The sequence below is a fragment of the Streptopelia decaocto genome (assembly GCF_964273445.1).
Source record: "Streptopelia decaocto genome assembly, chromosome: 7".
In the NCBI taxonomy this organism is placed as follows: Eukaryota; Metazoa; Chordata; class Aves; order Columbiformes; family Columbidae; genus Streptopelia; species Streptopelia decaocto.
Genome location: NC_138661.1, coordinates 33,904,447 through 33,919,694, shown reverse-complemented (window position 1 = coordinate 33,919,694; position 15,248 = coordinate 33,904,447). Strand labels below are relative to the sequence as shown.

Sequence of the window (15,248 nt, the reverse complement as noted above, 5' to 3'; positions counted from 1 at the left end):
AATGGCTGGAAGGCTGTACTTACTTGTATCTTGTCCAGGATATTCTTCCCCTGTTTGAACGGGGTTTCAGCAGACTATGTATGGGTCCAGGCTGTTGACTTCACCATAAAAATTAATGAGTGGGAATGGAGGGAAACACTGTGATATGCAGGACAGCTTTTTAGCTTATGGTTTCTCTCAATAAATTTAAATATTATGGAAAGAATCCATGCACCAGCAGGAGGAAGGATTTAGCTTTTAATCACTAAAGTAAACTGAATCTGTTCAGATTTCAGCACCAGTAAGTGTCCTGGACAGAATGTAGACAGTACAGTTAGACAAAACAGTGAAGTCTGTCTTATAGTATTTAATGAAATACATTTCTGGCTGCCTTAGAGAAACACCTTTTAATGGGAATGACATAATAATTTATGGATGTATTCAAGCTTCATTATGTCTCCACTTTTAAATTAGATGATAAATATTTGGAAGATGTAGTAGGAACACTTGTGTACAGCAAATCAGCTAACTTAATAACATTAAAAAATAGTTGGGGAAAACCACATAGAGCAAATAGTGTTATGGATCAGTGAATTAAATGAATTAGCACCAGCAGTCACAGTTTTGTCACCGAGCCAGAAGATGCTGCATCCATTACCACGTTCCATTCACAGTCTGGAGGAGCAGCAGGCAGCTGGCGAAGCCTGCCAGCTGGCAGTGCAGCAGCCACTGGCGTCAGCTGGATATTAGCTGCTTACCTGTCACTGCCAGCTACGAGCGAGTCCCAATATGCTGAGAGGTGATCAGTGATTTCTCTTTTAAAAGCATAGACTAAATAGTTCAATGCAGTCTTTACAAACTTACATTTTATTTGCCTTATGGTTTTTATGACCTGGAAAAGTGCTGATTTTTTGTGTCTCCTTTCCATTTGGAATTCACACAAATATTTAATTCCCTGTTACTGACCTCCCCAGAATTTGGAGAAAAACACTATCTCTGAAAATATGTTCTCTGTTTTACTACTGATTATATATTTTTGTTGCAAAATCTTTCAAGTTACACATTGGTTCTAAAAATCTATGACAAAAGTCCTAAGTAATTCTTAGCATTATAACTTTGGCTTTAGAGTAGTTTTATGCCAAATTTAAGCTATTCTGTTGTCTTATTGCTCCATTTTTGCTCTCTAATGAATAAAATATTAGCCTTCAGTTACAGATTTCAGTTGGTTGAAGCTATTTCAGGTAGTTTGAGTTTAGTCTGATGCCTGGTAATTGTGACCATGTGTACCTTTGTCTAAAATGCATGTGAACGTACAGTTAGTTGGCCATTTTAAAACAGGAATCGCTGTTTTAGCTTTTAAAATTATAAAGGGTCTTCTTTAAAATTTTTTTTCACCAATCTTTTAAGGAGGAAATCTTGCTTAGCAATGTGAGCTAGTTTGATCTTATCTGGAAAATACATTAGCACTTTAAAATACTGTAATAGAATTATTTCAAATGTCATATTGCCTGCAATGGCTATAGTCTGGAAAGGTTTTGCCTCAAACTAGGCATGTCTAATGGGGTTTATGACAATCTATGAATTTGCCCCTGAACAAGGTCAATGTGGAGGTCAGTGAATGCTATACAAATTGCATACTACTCAAGCCTGTAATTATCCCTGTAAGAAGCTAATGTGCTACAGAGTTCAGCAAATTCATGTAAAGCTTCAGAAATGACCGTGATAAACTGAGCAGTTACTTATATTTGCCCTAAAGAATCCATCAACAGGATGTGATGCTTATAACATATTCATTTATGCTAGCTTGTAGCCAAATAATCTTGTCTGCTTGTGTACTCAGAAGATAAAGAGACTTTCCATTTAAAAAAAAAAAACAAAAAGCCATTTAAATAGTATTGCTTTCTTAATATCCAGCACTCACGTTCTACTTATAAGCTCAATAAACCTCTCAGGATAGATTTTCTTTCCAATTTTGGCAGATAATACGCAACTTTAACAGAAGTTCATTAAATGCTGAGTTCCTGCAACAGGAACATAAAATATCTGTAAGATCTTTGTTGAAGGCAGCATGTATTCCAACCTGTTCATGTATTGTCCAATTTCAGTACTCTATCAATAAGAAGTAACTTGGCATTTTCAGGTGAAAATGTCACTATGATTTATCATTTTCCTGTATTTTTCAACTGCAAATCGACTTTCATATAGGTGGATGACTAAGTAGTTGCACAGTTAAATATTCCTAAATCCCATAAAACATAGGTAAGAAATATTTGTATAAGTTAGTGTAAATTTTGTCAGGTAACTGTCTGTAATGTGAGCAACTATAAGAATACTACAGGGATAAGGGATAACAATTACTTAAATTTTTTAATATTACTAAATAGCCAAATATTAGTGTCACTCAACTATTAAAATTAAATTTGGATATATATAGATTAAATATTGTTCAGATACTAGAAATATAAATTCAGGGGAAACTTAGCTATTAATTTTAATTTTGCATATGGGTTAATATTTTTAATGGTATTCATTCATCAACACTATGAAGTAAGCCAACTGCTTGGATCTGAACATTTCTTATTTTGAAGAACTTATGTCTGTATTGCATTTTGTGATATGTTACTGTCATATCTTCCTTATGACATAAATCAAAATCACAAATACCAAGAGTGGAAGCATTGTGAGAAGTTTAGCTTTGACATTTCTAACATTTCAGCTACACTTCCAAAATTCTGATGGTTTCATTTTCTTTACTTTATTTATGGACTGATGCTCATTAGTATCCAGTATCACTAATTTCAACCAGCCAAACTACCTTCCTCAGGGTTTACCTCCTTTGTTTTTCTCCTCCTCCCTGCACCCAACACCTGAAAAGATTACAATCTGAATGTCAGTACATCATATTGACAAGTCTCTGTTACACGAAATATGAACAAAATCCTTAAATTCTTGTAAAGTGTCAAGGTTGTGGAAGAAGCCCCTAGTGTTCCAGAAATAGTATTCAGACATTTCTCCAATTCTTTTTGGTCAGGAATTTATCCTTTGTCAAAAAGATAGACTTAAATGTGTTCACACTGAAATATAAACTAGCAGACAAACTAAGGAACTTGTGATGTCCTAAATAGTTCTGCACTGATCACATTAAGGAGAAGGAGAAAAAACTATATTCCAAAACAGATATTTTATGTGCCTTTTTTTTCTTCTTAATAGCATCCTACAAGTAAGAGGTGATGTTCTATACTAGACCTGGTGAGATTTCAAGCTTACATTTATCAGCCATTTGTTAAAATACAGAGCATAGAGATAAGTTGAAGGTCTTACTACCACATTTACTTAATAAAAAGTTTTGATCTTTGGAGAGACATTGAATTCAATTTACAAATTAGCTTCTGTCATTAATGAGAGTGAATCCTTTGTAGAGTGTTTATTTGATCTCAGATAATTTTGCATCATCTTTCTAGATTATCAAATTGTTGGATGGAAAACGGTCTCAAACTGTAGGAATTTTAATATCCAGTTTGCATCTGGAGATGAAGGATATTCAGCAAGGTAAGTGTTTCTCACACTTAATGTATCATATTTGCATGGGTATTTTCTTGTAGCCCCCTTCAGAGAATTTATTTTACATTTCAGAATGTGCTTTGAAGATATTCCTCTTTAAGAATCAGAAGAATCATTCTTCCAGTATATTCCAGTATATGTAAAAATGTCACCTAAATAATCAGAATTGAATTTAGGTACAACTCCTTCTGTACTGTTTCAGTTCACATATCATTTTCAGTACAGTGTTTTCTCAAAACCATTTAATATTCCTCCCCTACAGTTCCTTCCTTTTTCTTAAGCAAGTCCTCCACTGACAAAAATTAAATGGACCGCTTGTACATAAATCTTTTGGACTTCAAACACGTAGTCGGTATTTTTTGAAAGTTTAAATTTTGTTTCATTAGCAGAATAAAAAACACATCCCAGACTGATGCAGCTACCATATAACAACCAGAAAGTTGCTTACTAGATGGCATTTTTCAAAGTGTAGGGCTACTCAGTGTATAAATTCCGTTACTGGTAGGAATTATCTGAGTTTGCCAGTACAACTGTAGAGAAATACAAATTTTTCAGAACCCTGGAGTAATTCAGATTCTGCTTATGTTCTGGATTTAAAAAGATATTGTTTAAGGATATTGTTTATTTCTTTTTCACATTAAAAAAAGGAAAATATTTGCCATTTAAAACAACTGCTAGAAGAATTCAAGTTGATGTCTCCTTTTTGCTATTGTTTTCCCTCCATCACATGCAAATACTGGGTAGGGTGTTGAGATGCTGCTGGCATTGATCATTATTAATTTCAGAAGAGCCTTTGAGCATCTAGCACTTTAAAAGCACAAGGGCTTACAGATGTCTCTGGGGATGGAGGGAAACAACAAAAAGAAGGAATAACTTTGTGCCTGCCAGTATTGTGTGAAAGGTATCAGAACAAGATGGAAAAACCTGCTATTACTAAAGGTCTGAGTAATTTGCTGGGAGGAATTACAGCAGCATGGGATAGGATAGCAGCTCTATTATAAAAACTGTATAGTATCCTTAAGTATCTTCAGAGATGTTTCCATGACTATTTTTTTTCTGTACCACGATTTTCTACTAAAAGAGAACATTTCTCTCTATCTCTCTCTCCCTCTCACTGTCTATCTGTCCTTTGCTGTGCTTCTGTGGCTTTTGAAGTCCTCTGGCTAATATATACCAAATTTAAGAGAAAAGAGTGAGTCAAATGTTTGGGTATGTGTACACCACCATTTTAGCTTGAATCAGCAGTGCACTTTTGAATCAAATCTACCAGTTGTCCCCTTTGCTGTGGTTGCAATGCAGAGCAGTATCAGAGTGCACAAACATTAAATTAAATGAGATGTGCTTTATGAACACGCCAGCAGTATCCACCTATAGCAGGCTTTAAATTTCACGGAATCAGAAAAAAGATAATTACAACTCTCTGAAATGTCTATAGCATGAACACTAGATCCTCAGTACCAGCTGTTGCTGTCTACAAATCCATTTCTAAAGACTAGACTACTTGCAGTTGTAGACACAGCTAATGTAGTCCAAGTTCAATGAAAATTAGAGTGTTAGTAGAAGAGAGACACCAAAACAAGTGCTGTCACTGAAGGAAAGTTTATAACTCATCGCCATCTCTGTCCTGAGGTAGCAAATGACTGGCCTGTCACCACATGTGTTGCTCAAGCCAGCAATAGGATATGCTGCCATTTGCTTGTGGAAACAGCTAGGGGATAGATACAAATGGGATTTGGGAATACCGTTAGTGGAACTTTTTTTAAAAAATATATTACAAAGCAGGATGAGTGACTCTAATCAATAACTGTGTGCAGAGACTATCTAGGAAAAAAAACCTAACAGAAAAAAACAAACAAACAAAGCCAACAACAACAAAACACACACAAAACCCAGTTTATCAGACTCAGGGAATACATGTTTTCTCTAGACAGAACGCTTTGAAGACCAGTATAGTCAGTGTATGGGATAAAAAAGGTCGTAATAAGCTAAGTAGCTCTTCACAACACTTAAACAAATAAAGTGTATGATCGTTGGCTGATAAATGTAAAAGGATCAGCTGTTAGGTAAGGAACATGCTTCAGCACTGCACACTTAGGGGAGTAATCTCCATTTCATATCAATGCACTACTGTCATACTTTTCCTATCATTGTTTGGCTGAAGTATTACAACTTGAGAGACAAACTTGTGGCTCAAGACTACTTTTGTGGCTTTGCTGTTGAAATATTGCAACTCCACAGTGAGGTGTTTCAGTTCTGTTCCTAATGGGAAATGCTGATTATAACTGTGTGCAAAGACCCTCTGTGAGCACTGGTCCCAACTTTTTACAGAGCAATATTCCAGCCACTCAGGCAGTTCCCAATATAGTAGTAATACACAGCAGTATACTGGAAAACACATAATATTCTTTCCTGTGGCGTACATCATATGTACTGGCTTCCCATCATCTACTGAGATCTTTATTCAAGAGTAAACTGGAAAAATTATGGGATGGTCCAGATGAAAAAAAGTTTCAGTTACAGAAAATGGGACATAGATAAAATGTTGATGCCTATGTCCAAAGAGTGGTTCTCTCAAAACCTTCCTTACCTTCATAAGACCTGCATTTTACCACTAAAGTTGTGGGACACCAGAAGTTCTGCTTCAGTACATTGCTCGAAATAGTTCACTAATACCCCTGACTTCCATCAGGATTAACTAGATGGTCTCACATGCTGGCATATTTTCCTTGGGACCAAATCCGTAAGATACTGTAGATCACACCAGATGCACGCTTTATAGGTTGTTGCACTCTTTGTAGCAGTAAAGTCCCATATTCCTCCACTTGGAACAGCTGCAGTGTTTGCTGATACGTTTGCCAGGGCAAGGGTTGAACACTGCAGCACTGCAACGCTGACAGAATTTATGCTCAAGCTTGGCACTGAGGCTATTTCTAATTCTAATTTAGTGATTGTGGGGGTTTTGTTTTGGTTTTCATTTGTTTTGTTTTTCCTACATTTTAAGCAATTAAATATAATCTCTGAGACTCCATTTATTAAATCAGAGTAGCACTGGCCAAACTGTCATGGCATGTATGGAGACCTGGTATGTTTATTGTGCATTTGGAACATTACTGTGTTCACCAGCAATGTAAATTATCTATGCAGACAGCCACACATTAAGCTTTGAAAATATTAGAGGAATGTATTTGATCACACTTAGATGTCATAGATTAGAATGAATTTTGTTAAAAGCCTAGGTCATGCGATCTACTTTTGTAGATTCACCTTCGTTATTGGTTTGTTGTTGGTTGTGAGGGTTTTTTGTGGTTTTTGTTTTTGTTTTTCTCCTCAGATGTGGAATATATTTTTATTATAGTGTCACAGTAATGATATTCTGTTGGTGAGCAATGGCAAAACTATTGTGCCACTCTGCATCAAAATTTCTTGTCTGGCATCGTAGAAAGAATACAGTTGTGATACTATTTTACAATGTCAGTCAACCAGTTGAAAAGTGTTGATCTTCTCCAACTTTGTGATTTACCCTCCATTGTCAACATATTGGAATAAATAACTGTAAGAGTGTAAACAGCAGATTAATTCACACAGACTGATGATCGGTCCGATAATCATTCTACTTCTATATTATGTTTCTAGTCATCCTGGGATTTCTGTTTGGTCTTCCTCTAATGAGAGGCCACAGAAGTTATATAAATAGATTGCATTGTCTTAGCGCAATTTATAGTTTATGGCACATCTAAACTTTAGAGACCAGTATCATGGTTAACCAGGCACTTTTCTTAGCATTTGAAAAACTATGTTTTATATGTATAAAGCAAACTATTCCAAAGCACCTCTAATCTGCAGACCTTAGTGTGCTCAGAATTTCTGAATCCCAGTTTGTGTTTTAACCATATCATGCAGAACAAATAGTTTCACAGTTACTTTCTCTGTTATATTTTGGAAATACTTCTGGATAAAAAGAAATCCTTTCCAATGTTTCTCACTTGCACTGTGTCAAACCAGTTTTACTGGGGTTTCAACTAAAATATTTTGCAAGATGGAAGTATAGATTATAAAGGTCTAAAAACTATTGTTCCAAAATTGTATGACTTTTCGACCCACACATAATATTACATGTATGCATTCTGTATATACTGTATACTAGTCATGAAGTACAGAAATAGCTGCACACTCATCTCAGAAGTTGGGAAACAATTTTCTTTAGAAGTTATTTTCTTTGTTCTGGAAAATTCACCACATAAGTTTTTGTGAATCTGTCTGGGACATCCAGCCTGATGTGTGTAGGTTAACATGAATGCCAGAGTCTTCTGATCGTTACTTCTTGCAGAAGTTGAGCTTTCTTAGTCTTCTGAACCTACATGGTGGCCATGGTGCTTCTTTGAAATGTATATTTTTTTATTTAAATACTGGAGAAAACCTTTAAATAAGTTTAGAACATATCAATTCTTTGGAAGTAAACCAGCACAATTTGGATATTTTAGGCAGTTTTGCCAAGTAGGGATCTGTATTTAACAATCATTGTCATTTTCTAATTGACTAGATCAGTCAAATTTAATTTAAATTTCCCAGTGACAGGCTTCATGTTCCCATGAAATCAAGCCTTACTCAGCAGAATGTACAATTAAAACAATTAAGTACTCCCAGGTCAAATAAATGTACTTTTGGCAAGCTCTTTTTATTTAAATAACATATTTCTGTTTTATCTTTAGGGAGCAGTTAAGGTGATTTCTTCATATTTCATAGTTTAATTGTCACATAAGGTAGTTTGATACTGCTGAGTATATGTAAGCTCTGTCAGCAGGATTTAAATCCTGATTTAACCAAAGTGTGTTTAGTAGGAGTGAGGCTGTATATCAGAGTCAGCCTTGAGGCTGTTGGTATTTTTGCTGGTTAAGAGGAAAAAAGTGTCTTTTTCATATTTAACCTCTAAGTTCTACAGTTGTATGTAGTCTGCACACAGTATGCTTTAAATTCCCAGCTTTTCTTCATTTTACATGTTTGAAGTGATAAAACAGTATGTGAAAAAACTGTGTGGTAGGGACTCCGATTTTTACAGTTAGCTTTGTATTTAGAAAATAAGTCTGTTAAAAACGTTTGGTACAAGTTTATATTTGAAGCAACACTCTTAGTATGTGAAATGTGGTTGGCAAGTATTTTTATGTGTGCCTGTTAGTTTGAATGTATGATGCTGATCTGTTTTTTGTCCTAGCTGACGGTTATTATATCCTAATGGGTGCAACCCTGCACTAATGATCCTTGTGTATATAAATTCTTCTTGTTGTGAGCAGACACCATAGGCCACATAAAAATGTTTGCCTCAATTTCCCTGCAAAAAAGGATCTCAGAAACCAGACTTGGCCAAGTAACAGATTTTTTAAAGGTAGAGGAACCCAATAAAATTACCAGCTTTTCACAGCATGAGTCTACTTCCTTTCGACATATTGTGAGGTGTAGGTGAAATATTCTAACTGAACTGACAGTGTAAGGAAGACAGCTAACTAGAAAGCAAGATAAAAGTAAAAACCACCGATGATGATTGATATTGTAATAGCTATTAATTGTTTTGGAGCCTCTTTTGTAGATTTATGACACTTCACCTATATTACTTACACTGATGTGAGTCTTGATATAATGACATTTAGTGCAGTAAAGTATCACAGTTAAATTCACTGTCTTGGGAAGAGTATTTTCAAAAACTTATCAAGATTTTAATTCACTTCAATAATGTTAATATACGTATGATTAGAACTGGGTTTTATTTTTCACAGAAAAAATTGAGTAGCTTTTGTTCCTTGTAACTCTACATAAAAAGTGGAATAATTAGTTTCTTTGATCTAGTGTAATGGGGGTTTTTCAGCTTCCCCAATTTGCGTTGTTACACAGCATACTACGAATGTATTTCACATACCATATTTTAAGAAGAATATGAAGAATAATCTAGGGATTTCTGTTAATCCCTGTGAATCTAGGGATTTCTTTAAGCTTTTCAAAATCAATGCTTCCTTTTTAAAAAATTGGCCCATCTTCATAATTTTACATGTTTCCATTTTTGTTTTCTGCTCCAAATGTGTATGGCATTAAGTTCAATCAGTTTGAATGAGAAAAGATATAGGGACAAAGATGAAGATATTAAAATACATAAAGATGAAATGTCTGTGTGGGTTTTGTCAGTGCTTCTGAATTGTGGAGTGTGTCTCCACATGCATTAATATCCTGAGGTATCCAGCTATCATTGAACTGGGTAATATGGCTAGATTTTTCAGCCTGTCTGCATGGACATTGTCAATAAAAGCAGGACAGGTTGTATAGCAAGGAAATAAAAAAATATTTTCCTGGTACTTTTTCCTCGGGACCAAAAGAGAAAGCAATTCATATTAATGTCTCTTAATGCTGATTATTAGTAGTTCTGTTAAAAATGTGTTCATTTATCAGATTGTACTTTATTAGTTTAATCTCAAAAATTTTTTGCTTTATCGTGTCACTACAAAAAAATGCTGATTTGTTAGAACTGGTGTTGAGTACAGAAACACGAATTTAAAAAAATATAGCATTAAAACCCAGTTTGCGATTTTGGAGCCTTTTTTTCTGACAAATTTCTGACTGAAAATACCAGTTAGATGTACGAATCTTGATATTCTTATGGAAGTGTTCTCTTTTTTTTTCAAACTGCTTTCTCTCATTCTAATAGTTCTGTACCTAACAAATAAACTATTAGTTACATGTTTTTCATTTCTATTATGGGTTCAAATTACCTCCAATAAGTTGCTTTTTTATTGATAACTCTTAACAAACAATATTCTCCTTGTAAACAGTTTTTGAAATATTCTAAAATAGGATGAAAGTGAAATCACAAGGGCAAGTTTTGAACTAAATATGAGTATTCTAAAATCATAACAATTAAATATATTGGACCATGAAACCAATTTTCCAACAGACTTTCCAGTCTCTTAGGTTCTTTTGAAATTTCATTAGATAATACACAGGATAATGCAACTCATGGAACCCTCTTGCAAGAGCCAGCAGATGATCTCAAAGATTCAATCCCTAATGATTTTTCTTTAAACAAAACTTGGCTGTTTAGACTTTATATTTGATTACACTCTTGAGCTTTTTAAAAAATCTTTCCAGTAGGACAAAAATGGAGAGGTGACCTTTTTCACTGATAATTGTCTTCTTCCATAGAACTCTTTACTTCTAACCACATTGTAATGTCAACAGATGGAATCATAATTGACAGGCAAAATTTTAAAGCATTCTAAATGTCATTGGACCTTTTAATAAAATTAATTAGCCTGCCACAGAGAAAATTTACTAGCCTACTGGTTAATTTCACAATGTAAAATCATGGGGTAGGTGGAAGAGCAGGCAAAAGCTTATTACTTTTAAATAATTATTTAAAGATGTGTGCCTTTTAAACATGGATTGCAAATGCAGCAAGAGCTTTTAAAATTTTCTAAATTCACAAGTAGTCAGGTTACCTTTGAAGAAATATAATACAGTTGAAATGAAAAGTTATCAGGTACTAGCTAATGATGAATCCCTGGTTATGTGGAAAACTAGTAGATGCCTTAAGCCTGATTTTGGGGGATTAATATTCTCAGTAACATTTAAACATAAGTCAGAAATTCAGAAATTGTGTCCAGTCCCATTATACATCTTAATGAAATGGTGGTTTCAGAAAAATTAGACATCCAAAGTTATTTCTATTCCATTGTGCATGTCTTAGCTTCCTGAAATTTAACATTAGAGAGCACTAGAAAGCACCATGAACTAATCCTATTTAGTTTGTAATGGGATTTGCAAATCTTGGAAACACCTAATACCATCTATTCCATACATAGTAGTATTTGGAACTAAGACAAGAGACATTTTGAGACTTCATTTTTGGTAATGAGGCATAATTTATCATTGAAGAGTATACTTTAAGTGTCTCTGTGTGGTGTTTAAAAGGATTTATCTAGAAATTGTCATGTTGGTAGTTTTCTAGTGGATAAAGCTAACTCAAATGTGAGCTGCTCTATGAAGGTACCTTACAAATCGGTAGCATGCAAATTTCCAACTTACGGTTCTTGCAAATTTGTCTATCATCTGTCTACTTCCCAAGACTGCTAGTTTCAAGACAAGCAGATCTCCCTGTTCTCATTTCTCCCTGATCTCCCATGCACACAGGGAGACATAAATACTTTAACTCTCAATTGCTTCCTACCCAGCCTTCTAGGCTATCGTGCCATCTGTGCTGTTCATTGTCTGGTATCAATTGTTCTCATGTTCTCATGCCTGGCCAGCTACTCAATCAACTGAGTACCTGACAGGTCATATCTTTGACTGCTGAGTATACTGGAGAGGAAAAGTAGAACTCCATTCTCCTGAGACAGAGTGTATAGTACATTCTTCTGTGAGTACTGTGACTTGAAGTCAGAACAAAAATAAAATGCTGAAAATAATAAAAGACTAACTGGATACAAATACATTCTTTAGCTAGGTCAGATCTCTTAAGTACATTTCTTAAGAAACAGAATTGAACTCTTAAGTGTGTTTTCTAGCATCTAATTTGTGATTGTATTCTATACAGCTATACTGTGTGTTGATGACTCTGTAGTAGATCTGGAAACACTGGAAGCCCTATATGAAAATGTAAGTAAGCTGGAGTAAAGCTGTGGTTAATCACGGTAGTATTTTAGACACAGAATAAGCAAAGTTTTATGTTGTCGTTTTAGACTAGAGAATTTATATAGAAAAATTCTCTAGGGAATTTAACAATAATAAAGGAGGTAACATTTTTTAAAGCCCATTGACATGCTTATTTCCTTTCTGGCTTAGTTCTGAAATGTCAGAAATTTGAAACAGTAGAGCGCCTTTGGAATCAGGTAAAAATTTCTCAAAAGGTTTAACACCTAGCAGTGTTCTCTCCTGAATTGTCTTGAAAAATACTGTCCTTACCTAAGGCCTATTTTATGCTAACATACTGATTTTTTTCTCATTCAAGATGTAAGTGGCTAAACCAGTTAAATCTGGCTGGCGCATTGCTATCCTTATCCAAGTTGCTCTATAGACTAAGTCTATAGCATTCACAAACTGTGTGACACTGAAGTTGCATGAATGAATACATTTACCCTTGACTGTAGAGATATTGAAGGTACTTCTCTGACCTAAACTGTGTGAAGGATCCTACAGCAATATTTGCAGTGCTGTGCTCTACAAGGATGCTCTGCTTTGTAGTAAATGGCACTGCAAGGCACAAAAGGAACTGGTCATGGATGTTTATGCCTCACTCTTTTGCTTAATCTAAATGTTTCCCAATAACAAATATGATTGTGACATGCAGAGAAACAGGTAAATTAGTAATTAATTAATTTTTATTAATTACTTTGTATTAATTCACTCAGAGAGCACAAAAGGATGAACTGGAGAAAATCAAGCAATATTATCAGACTTCAAAAGAGGAGGAACTGAAGCTTCTGGATAAACCAGAACAGTAAGATTTTTTTTTAGTTGTTGGTAGTATTTTATGGTTGTATTGTATAGTCTTTGCTGATATGTTAGAAGGGATCTTGATACATAATTTTTGGTAGCTGATTTTTAACTTTTTTGTGTATTTCAAGGCATGATGTAAACTTTGCCTTTAGCAGGCAACTTTTTTCAGACGTGACAGATTTTACTACATCAACTTGAACCACCAGAACTGATAAAATATGTAGCCTTCAATCAATAAAAATTTATGTTCACATTCTCACCTTTATAAAAGGCTTATTCTTCCCTTAAAGCTTTTAGAGCTAAATTTGTGTGACATAAAGCAGGGCCAGACTGATTTTGGTTGTTAATTCTTTGAAAGAGCTATACAAACAGAGGGTTTTGGTGAGTCCTGTGACAAAGACACAATATACATTCTGGTCGTGCTGATTGAAAACCTACAAGGCTGATTCCAGAGTTCATTTCCTGCGACTATTGTGGACAGTGACAGGTGTTAGGGTGAAAAACTTCTAAAGTCTTGCTCCTTCTATTCTAATAAACTGTAGAACAATGTGAAAATGACAAGAATCCATGAACAGAATGGTAATCCTGAATTTTATTTTAGTGTATACACTTTATTTCAGATTTTGGCCTACAGTTGTGTTTATCTTCTGCTACTTTGCTACTTTTCCCTTTGTACTTCCATCCTCTTCTGATTACAGTGCAATCTCCTGCCCTGAGGCCTCTTTGCCATCTTGCTTCCATTTCCCTCTTGTCTGTTTCTGTATTTTCTGCTGTCTTTGGCACAGAAAGTGTAGGGGGAGGAAGAACTGAAACCGCAGAGATAGTACATGTTTGGTTGATGTCAGAAGTAGTACATTTTCGTACCTTTTTTCCCATTAAAATGCTAGTGGTACAGAGCAGATTTTTTTTTTCTCTTTTTGCTAACACAAGGCAGCTAAACTAATTTCTAACTGTCCACTAGGGACTAGGTTATTGTTGGGAGATGAGTGGCTATTGTTTTTGAGTCAGACTTAAGAAGACAAATCTGTAAAGTGTATATACTTGTTCTTGCATCCCATATCCATGGCTTTATTGCATTGGCTTGGGGCATAAGAATACACTAGTTGATGTTTTCCAGAACTTGAGTCTTGGGCAATCTGTTTGCTGTATGTCCAAGTGAAGTAAATATTAATATATTTTGTGTTGTGGAGAATTACAAAACTAGAGCTCTACAAGATTGTAAAGGTTGTCTGTTTTTGTAAATTATAGTGGAGAGAAGTTGATCTTAATTAAACACAAAGTCAGATTTATGCTATTGTTGTTCCATAATTAACAGTAAAAACCAGTAAATTAAGCAGTTAATCCTTCAGAGTAAAATAGTAGTGTCAAAGACAAAAGGTACGTTTTATCAATTATTACTCTTTGTTTTCGATCTGCAAGTCTTAATTGTCCCATTTTTATCCTATTATTAAACTACATAGGGTAAGAAAACTAGCTTTCTAATATACTGCCTCAAAGGGGAACTTGCTGATGATGCACTCATGTAAATTTTACTGGACCTTCAAATTAATGCCCTGTCTGAAAATGCAGTAGATCAGGTGCTGCTGGCTTTGTCATCTCAGTCAACCCCTAAGTCAACCTAAATGAAGAACTGCATATTTTTTGGGACTGTGCTATATATATTAACTCCATAAAAGCTTAAAGATAGAAATGAGCTAAATTTGTATGTGTGATTAAAAATATTTGTTACAAGGCATCAGCCTCATGTATTATCTTTAATGAGGAGCCATGAAGATGATTAAGGTGGTGAAACATCTTCCTTATGAGGAAAGGCTGAGGGAGCTGGGTCTCTTTAGCCTGGAGGAGACTGAGGGGAGACCTTATTAATGCTTATAAATATGTAAATGGTGAGTGTCACAAGGATGCAGCCAGGCTCTTCTTGGTGACAACCAATGATAGGACAAGGGACAATGGGTACAAACAGGAACACAGGAGGTTCCACTTAAATATGAGAAAAAAACTTCTTCACAGTGAGGGTGATAGAACACTGGAAAACGCTGCCCAGGGAGGTTGTGGAGTCTCCTTCTCTGGAGACATTCAAAACCCGCCTGGACACATTCCTGTGTAACCCCATCTAGGTGTTCCCGCTTCGGTAGGGGGATTGGACTAGATGATCTTTCGAGGTCCCTTCCAGTCACTAACATTCTGTGATTCTGTGATCTGCAGATTAAACCATTTATGGAATAGTGACAAAT

General features: G+C 35.1%; 1 protein-coding gene across 1 annotated transcript in view; it reads left to right on the top strand.

The window, feature by feature from the left end:
- FMN1 (formin 1) overlaps nucleotides 1-15,248 on the top strand; it is a 143,882-nt gene that overhangs the window by 60,424 nt on the left and 68,210 nt on the right. Inside the window, exons 6-8 of the mRNA XM_082059382.1 lie at nucleotides 3,441-3,528; nucleotides 12,113-12,174; nucleotides 12,927-13,015. Of these exons, the coding sequence (XP_081915508.1) occupies nucleotides 3,441-3,528; nucleotides 12,113-12,174; nucleotides 12,927-13,015 (239 nt within the window). The remainder of the gene's footprint in view (nucleotides 1-3,440; nucleotides 3,529-12,112; nucleotides 12,175-12,926; nucleotides 13,016-15,248) is intronic.